At 43.3% G+C, this 12,307-nt stretch overlaps 1 protein-coding gene across 1 annotated transcript; it reads right to left on the bottom strand.

Annotated features, from left to right (window-relative positions):
• Nucleotides 1–237: 237 nt before the first annotated feature.
• vgf (VGF nerve growth factor inducible) lies at nucleotides 238–10,450 on the bottom strand. The gene is made up of 2 exons (XM_029666439.2): nucleotides 10,188–10,450; nucleotides 238–5,638 (listed from the first exon to the last, which is right to left on the bottom strand). Exon 2 carries the CDS (start codon nucleotides 5,592–5,594, stop codon nucleotides 3,435–3,437), a length of 2,160 nt encoding a protein of 719 aa, XP_029522299.2. The 5' UTR covers nucleotides 5,595–5,638; nucleotides 10,188–10,450; the 3' UTR covers nucleotides 238–3,434.
• Between the last annotated feature and the right edge of the window lie 1,857 nt (nucleotides 10,451–12,307).

Below are 12,307 nucleotides of genomic sequence, written 5' to 3'. Positions count from 1 at the left end.
GTTTTGTCTACGGTTGCAAAATTCGAGTAACTTTCCCAAAAACGTTTCAGAAATCCTTGTTGGAAGATTCCCGGAATCAGAAGGGAATAAGCAAGAAATCCCTATCAAACATAGTGTGCTGTTTTCATGATGGTTTGTCCCATTGTTGCTGCGTGTGATAGGTGAGAAAAGGAGTCAAAGTCAAGAGCCAATAGAACTTCACACAAAATTTTAAAAAAAGGCATTTCACTTTCATAATAAAAAATAGTTCATTTTATTTATTTCTCTCTGTGTAGCAAAACTAGTCATCATGGATACATGCGGTTATTTACAATCAGCAACACGCATGTTTATTACGACATAGGTACAAGGTACATCTAGAAATAGAGCACATAGATCAGAACATCCTCATACAAGACTTCAACAGGGTTTTTTTTCCCGGGTACTTCGTACTTCTATAAAGTCATCTTTTAGTTCTCCTTTGAGATTTTTTTTTATACTTTTATTTAATGCTCGTTAAGTTCATCAAAAAGAAGCAACACATTTTAGATGCAGGCACACAGAAACGTGCAGCAGACGGTCTTCTATCTTGTCTTTCTTTCTCATCCCTGTAAATGTTCTCTTTCCCTCCCTCTCTTTTTAGAAAAGAAACAAAAAAACTAACAAATCTGTTTCAAAGTGGAAGTAATGTTTAGGTATACCTTCCCCACTTTTCACGACCTTCCATATAATCTCTCTGTCTCTCTCTCTCTCTCTCTCTCTCTCTCCTACAGCAGATATCTTACACTTCAGTATTGATTAGGAGGTTTGAAAGGCCAATTCTGTCCCCTTAGATCAGTGTTTCTAGTGGACCCACTCAAATGCCAAAATGCAATGAGTTCAGTTGAGTAAACTGAAACAGTACTAAAGGTATGTCCCAAATGGCACCGATTCCCGATATAGTGTGCTCCTTTTGACCAGAGCCCTATGGTCTAAGTCTAAATCGCAGTTAAGCAGAACACACATGTCAAATCAAACACCACTCCCAATGTTTTCCCAGTGTTTCTCCCCTCGTCGCTTCTCTAAAAGAATGGATTTTTCATTGGTGTCTGTGGCGTCAGTCACATTGAAAATGGTTTCACTTTGAGATTGTCTCTGCTGTGTTTGATTGAGCTTTGATGCTAGCCACGCCAATGAGTGCATCCCAAATGGCACCATTTTCCCCATATGGTGCACATAGGGCTCTGTTCAAAAGTAGTGCACTATTAAAGGGAATAGGGTACAATTTGGGACACAAGCCCTGTCATCGGCTACAAGATTGCCACATGGTTATTTAAAGACATGAGGGTGGGTTCACGCCCAGGCTCTGTCGTAACCGGCCGCGACCGGGAGGTCCGTGGGGCGACGCACAATTGGCCTAGCGTCGTCCGGGTTAGGGAGGAGTTGGCCGGTAGGGATATCCTTGTCTCATCGCGCACCAGCGACTCCTGTGGCGTGCCGGGCGCAGTGCTCGCTAACCAAGGCTGCCAGGTGCACGGTGTTTCCTCCGACACATTGGTGCGGCTGGCTTCCGGGTTGGATGGCGCTGTGTTAAGAAGCAGTGCGGCTTGGTTGGGTTGTGTATCGGAGGACGCATCACTTTCAACCTTTGTCTCTCCCGAGCCCGTACGGGAGTTGTAGCGATGAGACAAGATAGTAGCTACTAAAACAATTGGATACCACGAAATTGGGGAGAAAACGGGGTAAAAAAAAAAACATTTGTTGGGGTTTCGTTTACAAGGAAATATTGAACGAGTAAGGATTTGGAGATGATTAGATATTGATTTCCAATAACACAATGATTTTTTTTGTTTGTGGTGAGATCCTGAATCACAGTCCTTTCCAGCATCTAAAGGCATAAACACAGAGACATATTGGTTTCTCTACAGTAGCACAGAGTGAAAATCCTGGACTGTTTTCAGTTTCTTTTCCCTTTTCTCATTTCATTTCACTCATTCAACGGGAGTATGTGAGGGACGATTCCATTTCAAATCAGGTCCGTTTCATTGAAAAATTCCCAAAACATTTTTTAATTTGTGAATCGAATTTGAGATTGAATGGAATTGTGATCACAACCCCATTTCTCTACAAGGGCTTAACTCAATTCTACCCCCTTTACAAAGTCAACAGTCTTAGAGGGGGGAATCATAATAAGGCAATATAAAACTGTATTTCAGTATTTTTAGTTTCTTTCCTTTAAAATCACTTTGTCTTACAAATATCTGGAATGTATGAATGTGTAAATCTTAGCACTGCTTTGTATAAAAACAAACAAGTACATTACAAGTACATGAAATAAATAAAATCATATATTCATAAGTTAATCAAAAAGTGTGCAGACGGGGCAATTGACATAAAAATGTAACAGTTTTTTGTTGTTGGAACAACAAAACAGAAGTGATTAAAAACAGACGAGTAACAAATAATCAAAAAACAAACAATGTATTTGATTAATAAATAGTGACTGCATTTGCGTACAGTATGGCACCGTATCATCAAGCGTATCGGTAACAATAACAATGACTTTCTCTGTCCTTGACGATAACTGTTTGTTATCTGTGAGTTCTTGAAAAGGACCAATTCTATATATATTTTTTTGCAAGCTTCATTTTCTGTAAACAATCAATGACGTATAACTGAAATGGTGACAATGGAACCACCGATAACAATAAAACACAACAGATACACATTGGTAAGGCTTTATATCCATTGGGGCCTCTTCTCCAATAGCGATGCCTAGTCTTTTGGAATATAAACACACTTGACTGTGCATTTTGGCTCCAAACATTGACATGTGTGTATTTGTTAACAACTGTAAGTCTCTTGTATGAGTTTTGGATTTACAGGCAACATGATAGTCAGCCTGAGTCCCAAATGGCACCCTATCCCATATATATAGTGCACTACTTTTGACCAGAGCCACATGGACCTTGGTCAAAAGTATTGCGCAACATAGGGAATAGGGTGCCATTTGCAATTTCCCCTCAATGTTGGTCTTCTGAACGATGCCGACGCTCCCTCATATTTTCCAGAATCCCAGGATGTTGGAGATGAGTCTATAGAGTCAGTGTTCTATGGTTCTGTATGTTCTATAGTTCTTTATGTGATTGGTTTAGTGCCCCTCTTTCAGTCATTTTGGACAACAGCTTCAGTTTCATCTTCCAAAGAAAAGAGCAAGAGGAATGAATGGATGTGTGTCATCCTGACTCCCTCACTTTTCTATCTGCAAGTTCATTTTTACTCTATACAAAAAAAAAGCTACATGTAATTTGTGTTGCTCTTTGACAAAAATCGAACAGTACATTAAAGAGACGAAACCAAGGCAAAACCTGAAATCAAAAGTAAGTGGTGTAAAAAAAAAGAAGAAATCCATTGTTCTCTCTTCCTCCCCTTTTCCCCTCCCTCCTTCCCGCCCCCTCTCTCTCTTTCCTCTCTTTTCACTGAAACATCCTAGGCCTGGGTTTCATAAAGACCTGTTGAATGTAGTTCTCCAGGTCTTCATTGCTATCTTGCTGCTGCGGCCCCATCCCTATCCCCTGCATCCCATAGTAATCTTGGTCCCGGGTCACCAAAGGTGCTGAGGGCGCTTGGTAATAGTAACCATGTCGATGGCGAGGCTGAACCTGACCCCTGGGTGGGGACGAGCGAGGTTTAGGCATGGGGACGGGGACGGGTAGGGGGTTGTATGTCCTGGGGTGTGGGGGGAGGAGGTAGTTGGGATAGTTGGAGTAATTTGGGTAGTAGAGGTTCCGCCGAAGTGCAGCGGGGGGCTTCCTCGGGCGGGGCTGTACCCAGGGACGGTACCTCCTCTTGGGGGGGAAATCAAAGTCGTAGTCCAGAGAATTCGACAGGAGGTCGTTGAGCATGTAGGAAGGCTTGGCATAGAACAGGGGCTTGGGCTTGGGAGGGGGGAAGTAAATTGGGTAGTAGCCTCGATAGGGCTTCTGTTGGTAGAAGGGATACGTAGGATAGTTGGAGGAAGTCCGAAAGGACTGTTGAGGTTTGATCCAGAGGTCTTGTTTTGAGGGTTTGATGGAAGATTTGTCCTTGAACCAGGCCTTGAGGGGATTGATGGCCGGGAGAGGCTGCTTCAGGGTGGGGTATCGGGGGTGTGAAGGCTGGGCATCGATGGCTTTGGCTGCTGGGTAAACCAGGGGTCTTTGCTGGGGTCGTTGCCAGGGCAATGTCTCAGGAGCGTCTTTCTTCTTCTTCTTCTCAACGTCGCTGATGATGTCAACGACGTCGTCCGCGGGGAGGTGGAGCTTACTGGAGATCTCGATGAGCTTATCAATGGTCTGAGGATCAATATCATCGTCCTCGCTGACGACCTCCTCGTCAGAGCGCTTGTCCTCCGCTGCGTTGGACAGCAGGGTCTTCTTGTTCTGGTACTTTCCTTTGTCCTGTTTGACCATGTACTGCAGGAGCATGTCCGAGGCTATGTCCGCCAACTTCTCCTCTTCGGCTTTGGCCCTCTGAGCTTCCATCGCCTGCCTCCTGACCTCCTCCTGCTCCTCCTTTGCCCTCCTCTCTTCCTCCTCGGGGCTCAGCATTTCCTCATCATCCTCCTCAGCCGCCGGTCGAGCCAGATTGTCAAAGTCGTCCATGAAGTTGCCTCCTCTATAAGTGGGCATGTTCAGGGCTTTCTGCATCTCCTCTTGCCATTTGAGCTTCTTCGACATGGCTCGGGGGTATCCTTTAGCTTTGAGTTTTATCTGGTTGTGGATCAGGGCTTGGTCTGTGTCGTCTTGGCTGTAGGCCCTGCTCTCTCTCCCTCTCTGCTCCTGGGCCTCCCTCTCTCTCTTGTTAGCTGTGTTGTAGTTCTGCAGTTCCTCCAACACGCTCTGGAGGTTCTGCAATTCATCTGGACTTAGTTGCTCCTCTTCCTCCTCTTGCTGGGTCTCCTGTGAGGTGGGTGGTCCCTGCTGCGCATCTTCTCTGGCCCCCATTTCCTTCACTCCCACCTCCTCCCCTCTTTCTCCTTCTGCCGGAGGTCGTTTCTCCTTTCCAGGAATCGTCTGGCTGGTGGTGTGGCTAGTCACTTTCTCTGTTAGTCTTTCCTCCTCCTCCTGTGCTCTCTTCCTCTCCTCCTCCTCCTCCTCATTCCTCTCTCGCTCCTCCTTGCCCTGCGCCGCAGCGGCCGCCATCACCAGCTCAAGCTCCTCGCGACCATCCCTGTCTCGGTCTGCTCCCTCCTCATCCGATGCGGCTCTCACCTCCTCTCCCTTCTCCTCCTCCTGCCTCTCTCTCTCATTCTCCTCTTTTCCTCTCTCCTTTTCCTTGCGCCCATCCTCCACACCGTTCCTCCTTTCCCCGTGTGGCTTATTCATCGCCTCCAGCAGAACGGCTGCTAATGTTTTGGGGTCCATGCCTCCAAAAAGCTCGTCCTCCTCTTCTGCTCTCTCTCTCTGTGGAAGTCCGCCCTTCCTCCCTTCATTCTCTCCCTCGGTTGGCCTAAGTCCAAGAGGGGAAGCAGCATGGCTGTCGCCGGGGCTGTGTGTCTCGGTCGCCACGGAGGCGGTGAGCGGGAGGGTTAGGGTGAGTCTCAACAGGACAACCAGTAGGATAAGGGCACTTGTGGCGAAGTGGGACCACATCATGACCACACAGAAAGGACAAGAGGGGGTGAGGGAAGGTGATGCTCCTGGTGAATGAGAGACAGAAAATATAGATTTGTTAGATAAAATAAGAAAAATGGGTGAACCCACGTAGAATTTTTATTCTATGGAACCCCCCTACACAATAGAAAGCATTTTCTTTTTATATACCTATAATGAAAAGTTTCACAGGATGGTGCAAATTGTTTAATGAGCATATATATATATATATATATATATTATATATATGGCCAGTTGTGATACAGCCTGGATTCGAACAAGGGTTTCTGTAGTGACACCTCAAGCACTGAGATGCAGTGCCTTAAACCGCTGCACCACTCGGGAGCTGCATATACAGTTCAGTTAAAGTACGTGGTGTCACTGCCAAGAAAACCATTAGCTCATAGCATTATTAAAGTGAAATGAATTAATGGACGTGAGTCAGCCTGTAAAGGAATGAGGGATATGAACCAAATAATTAGCACAAATGGAGTAGATGACGTCATCACTCATCTGCATGTGAAAACAATTCTCAACCTAGAATCATGATGAAACACTAGAGTAGGTTGCTTTGACAACGGATGTCATTTTCTCAGTACACACTATCAGTTTCCCCCATAAATATAACATACATAATAGACAAAATACTATATTCATTCACCTTCATCAATGTAGATCATGCACCTCTGTGCAGGTCACAAATAACATCAGTTGAGCATAGGGACCCACACAAAATGGCTGACCAGTATTAGGCCAACAGTTTGAAATGGTTTCTCAACGACTTCCTAGCTTTTCGGGCTATTTCCATGGTTCATATTAATTGCTTTCACAACAATGCCTTTAAATCCAGTTTGTCCAATTTGGACTTTTCCTCAATTGAATTGTTCTGCTCCACAGGCTAAACTAGAATACCTGTAGGCTATTTGCTGCAAGGTGTCAAGATAAATTAAACTCTTGTGCGTCGATTTGTGTTTAAACCGTTGGATTTGGCACATGCTATACAGTATTTAGTATTTTCTCGCGCCTCCACTGAGCTGATCTAACAAAAGGTTAATTGGCTCAGCGTCTCGAGCTAGTGCTGTTCCCTGCGTGTGTAATGCTCCCTTCGCATGTGAGCGCTCCAGGCACGTGGTAACAGGGCGGGTGGCAATTGGCAAGAAAGCGTGCTACAGAGAAGAAGTAGGTGCTATTTGTAAGGTCAGCTATATCAGTGGCCATGGCAACAACCGATTTCACATTGATCGCTACAGTATAATACCTACCCGTAACTAACTCCACAATGATTTCGGATTTTTTTTCTCTCTCTTAAAAATTCAATAAGTAGCATGAATAGACTGATGAAATAATCAATCGCAATTGATCATCTCCTTCATTACAGCCACAACAATGTCAAACATAAACCCATTGGATTTAACCACTGACACAGGTCTGTACTCACTGCAGATATCATCCCAGAATGTAGATGAGATTGAAAATAGACATGAGATTAGATTAAAAGATCATAATACCGCATTGAGGCTGCATCCCAATTGGCAGGCTATTCCCTACCCAACAACAAGAGCCCTATGGGTCCTGGTCAAAATAGTAGGCCAACAGTTAATAAGCTGCCATTTGGGATGCATGATATAGGTTTGACCCCTGGATAATCATAACACAGATGGATCAGTGTAATCTACAGAGTGAGAGATTAGGAGACAACCTACCTGGCCTGGATGATGCACCCGTGTGTGTGTGTGTGTGTGTGTGCGTGGATGACGTGTGTGTGTGTGTGTGTGTGTGTCTGTGTGTGTGTGTCTGTGTGTGTCTGTGTCTGTGTCTGTGTGTGTGTGGATGACACACCACAAATCTCACTTTCTCCCAATAGAGTGATCTTTCCTAACATGCCCAAGTCATGCGTAGGCAAACTGTATAGCAACAATCTATTTCACTTTACAATTATTCCATCTCTTTGGTTGGCTTTATTGGTCCCACTTTTTCATACTTAATTCTTTAGCTGTATAATGTTTGGTAAACGTTGTACCTCGTGTGGTACAGGTATTAAAAAGCTTCTGGAACCCCATATGTCTGTCTCACCCGTTCTCATAATTCTATCTGCAAATGCCCATCCACGAGGGCAATATACGTAGGGTGCAGTCTCTCCACCAAAGCACATTTGCTTTTAAGAAGCCCTATCTAGCCACAATCTGCTCAGTCGAAACGCCACACGACCTGGGAGAAACGCTCTGTTGCCTCAAGATTAAACGTGCAAGAACTCTATCACCACAGGAACTCTAGTATGCATGAAAGTATCGAAGAAAGCAGAGCACTTATACACATAATTAATGCATGTACAGAAATGTCTCAACTAACTATTAAAAAGTCGCATCAAAATTGGTTTGACATGCAAAACCACTCTTTTACGCAGCCAGATGCAGCTGTTTAAGGTGTCCTTTTCACCCTTTGTCTTTATTTGGTCTCCCTGGGTTTATTCTTGGCAGTTGGTGACGCCATGGTGATGGCAAAGATGATGGAAGACTGGGAAGAGGCGTGGCTATGATGATGATGATGGTTATGATGATATGACAATTATCATGATCTCCGGTAATCCCTGTCAATATGATTACCACAATCATTAGCCAGCCTCAGTCATTCTATCATTCGATTATTTCTCTTCTCATAATCCACACCCATTTTCTTGTAGGCTATTTATACTGAGAGATAGTAATCTCTTACAATTTACAAAGATTAGTATTGAAAAATATGTTGAAACACGTGAAAATACATTCCTTTATGTTGATCTTTTAAAACACTTATTATTTCTTTTAGGGTGTAGATCATCTTTAATATTGCAGATAGATTGTGGCTTCTATCAATGTGTGTATATATATTGAAAATTAGAATTTGTTCTTAACTGACTTGCCTAGGTCAATAAAACATTTAATATATATATATATATATATGCCTTCGGAAAGTATTCAGACCCCTTTTCCAAATTTTGTTCGCTTTATTCTAAAAATGATTTAATTGTTTATTTTTCTCAATCTACACACAATACACCATAAGGACAAAGCAAAACCATTTGTTTTTGTGCAAATTTATACATTTTTTTTATTACATAAGTATTCAGACCCTTTTCTATGAGACCCGAAATTGAGCTCAGGTGCATCCTTTTTCCATTAAGCATCCTTGAGATGTTTCTACAAGTTGATTGGAGTCCACCTGTGGTAAATTCAATTGATTGGACATGATTTGGAAAAGGCACACACCTGTCTATATAAGGTCCCACAGTTGACAGTGCATGTCCGAGCAAAAACCAAGTCATGAGGTCGAAGGACTTGAAGTTTGGAAGCACCAAGACTTTTCCTAGAGCTGGCCGCCCCGCGAAACTGAGCAATCGGGGGAGAAGAACCCGATGGTCACTCTGACAGAGCTACAGAATTTCTCTGTGGAGGTGGGAGAACCTTCCAGATGGACAACCACCCCTGCATCACTCCACCAATCATGCCTTTATGGTAGAGTGGCCAGACGGAAGCCACTCGTCAGTAAAAGGCACATGACAGCCAGCTTGGAGCTTGCCAAAAGGCACCTAAAGACTCTCAGACCATGAGAAACAAGATTCTCTGGTCTGATGAAACCAAGACTGAACTCTTTGGCCTGAATACCAAGCATAAAGTCTGGAGGAAACATAACACCATCCCTATGGCGAAGCATGGTGGTGGCAGCATCATGCTTTGGGGATGTTTTTCAGCGGCAAGGACTGGGAGACTAGTCAGGATCGAGGCAACGATGAATGGAGCAAAATACAGAGATCCTTGATGAAAACCTGCTCAATAGTGCTCAGGACCTCAAACTGGGGTGACAGTTCACCTTCCAACAGGACAACAACCCTAAGCACACAGCCAAGACAAAGCAGGAGTGGCTTCGGGACAAGTCTCTGAATGTCCTCGAGTGGCCCAGCCAGAGCCCGGACTTGAACCAGATCAAACATCTCTGGAGAGACCTGAAAATAGCTGTGCAGCAACACTCACCATCCAACCTGGAGATCTGCAGAGGAGAATAAGAGAAGCCCCCCAAATACAGGTGTGCCAAGCTTGTAGCGTCATACTCAAGACTTGAGGCTGTAATCACTGCCAAAGGTGCTTCAAACAAAGCACTGAGTAAAGGGTCTGAATACTTATGTAAATGTCATTTCATTTTTATTCCATTTGCTAAAATGTCTAAACATGCTTTTTCTGTGTTATTATGGGGTAGATTGATGAGGGGGAAAAACATTTTAATCAATTTTAGAATATGGCTTTAATGTAACTTTGTGGAAAAAGTGTAGGGGTCTGATCACTTTCTGAATGCACTTATATATATATATTATTTTTTCTCTCCCCCTTACACTATCACCTCTCCCCTAATTGGAGTAAACACATTCAATATATTTTCCTTTATTATTAAAACACTTTTGTTACTATTTCTTTTAAATACGGTCTGTCTAACAAAATGCAAGGTGGAATCCCATACAAACTCTCAAATACATTACCATAGCTTTAGTTTTCAATCGTTCATGCCACAGGATCAATCAGTTTGATCACTTTTTAAATAAGATATATTAAAGTAGTTAAGACTTACCTGGTGTCTTGCGGTGAAACCAGATAGGCTACTTTCTCCTCCTTGCCACTCCTCAAATCTCTCTAATTCAACGTGTTACTCTAACTCAACACACCAATGTCTACTTAACACAAATAAAGCTCGGTGTTATTTGGAAGTGTACATAAAGTAGAAAGTTATTTCTCCCTTTTGGTTTCCCTACTGTTGCCTCATTCGCTGTGCGTCTGTTTCAGTGAGTATTATCACGGACAGCACCGCAGGTTTTCTTACTGTTGCCTCTTTCGCTGTGCTTCTGTTTCAGTGAGTTATCACCGGCAGCACCGCTTCTTTATACGTCCCCCCCTCCCTGCCTACGTGACCTGACGTCAGAGTTTTCCCCTAGTGACGGTCCCAAGCTTTCATTGATAAGAATTTTCGCTTCGCTCGAATGAACCACGAGCGTTCTGGCTCTGCCACACTGCAGTAGCCTGATGAATGAACGGAAACGGGGTGAATTAGATAGTATTTCTCCCGCCAGGGGGGAGCATAGCCAAAAACACACCACAGGAGAGGGAGATAGGTGAACTAAGCCGCGGGATGTAGTTTGGGGGTGGGTGCTGCGTTAGTTTCCAGACAGGAGGGGAGGGGGGGGGGCAGATTTTTGTTTTTGTTGCCTGCACTGAAGACACTATAATCGCTAACTATTAAAGGGCCAGTACACTACTTTTGTGATAAAAAAACTAAATGTATTTGAATCTTTACCAGCATTTGTAACTTGAGTCTGATAATGATCTGTACAAAATAGTTCATCTGATCTATTCTGGTCTAACATTTTCCATTTTAGTAGATTTATCCTGAACAATTTACAGAAGTGAGTACATACCTTTTCATACAGGTCCCCTGTGGAATTGAACCCATAACCCTTGCATTGCAAGCACGATGCTCTACCAACTGAGCCACATCATTAAATCATCACACACCACTCAATGTACTCAATTACTGTATCGTGCACTGTTTTTCTTCATGGTGATGGAAAGTCTACAGGTACAAACCTAGATGACCAGCCTATGTACAATACAGTAATGTACATGAAGTGGTTTCTTGGGATAGTAAATTAATACTGCACAAAAAGTAGTGGTTGTTGTGTATTGATATTCTAGCTTGTCCCTTTGGGGCACCTGTAACCCCCCCTCCTATGTTGGAATGCTTGGAATGTTTTGCCCTGTGAAATGCATTAATGAGCCTATTATCAACAAAGCTTGTATCCATTAGTTTATATCATAGATTATCAACGTTAGACAAATTTACTATCTTATGCCTTCTCGGCCCTTTCTTCATTTGGAAACATTATGCATTTTCTCCAGCATGTCAATGTCAAGACGTACACTGCTGTATGGAGAGTAGAGTCCAATCTAATTAAAGGATAATTTAATCTGATGGTGGGGCAGGCTACAATGAGCAGTGCTTGTCTGACTCATACAGTGATTGGACATGGAAGTGTTTGTGTGCAATACAGAGGCTGCATATTCACAGGCAGCCCAATTCTGATATTTTTTCCACTAATTGATCTTTTGACCAGTCACATCAGATCTTTTCACATCAGATCTTTTTCAAAGCTGATCTGACTGGTCAAAAGACCCATTTGTGGAAAAAAAAGATCAGAATTGGGCTGCCTGTGTAAACCCAGCAAGAGAGACAGAGAGAAATAGAGAGGAAGAGTGTGTGTGAGTGTGCGTGTGCATGTATATGCGTTTGTGTAGATCTGAGTGTGTTTCCAGCAGAGATAGATGACACAGGTAATCGGGTGCCAAGGGGGCAGATTCTCCTATAACAGTTTAATTTTACCGTCTGCCACTCAATATTAGAGCGGAGCGCGGGTTTGTTGTTTTGCAGCTTCCTCGTTTCCCCGCAGTGACTCACCTTCTCTAATGCTGCCCACATGGCCCCTTTGGGACGTGGGTTTGATATATGTATGAAAGTGAGGTCAAAACTAATATTCAATTATCTAAATAGTTGCCAACTCTGATAGCCTAAAATAAATCAAATCTGAACAACAAAAAATATATATATATACAGTGGGGCAAAAAAAGTATTTAGTCAGCCACCAATTGTGCAAGTTCTCCCACTTAAAAAGATGAGAGAGGCCTGTAATTTTCATGATA

Source organism: Oncorhynchus nerka, linkage group LG8 (assembly GCF_034236695.1).
Source record: "Oncorhynchus nerka isolate Pitt River linkage group LG8, Oner_Uvic_2.0, whole genome shotgun sequence".
Lineage (NCBI taxonomy): Eukaryota > Metazoa > Chordata > Actinopteri > Salmoniformes > Salmonidae > Oncorhynchus > Oncorhynchus nerka.
Note: the sequence above shows the minus strand (reverse complement) of the source record. Positions and strands in the feature narration are given on the sequence as shown.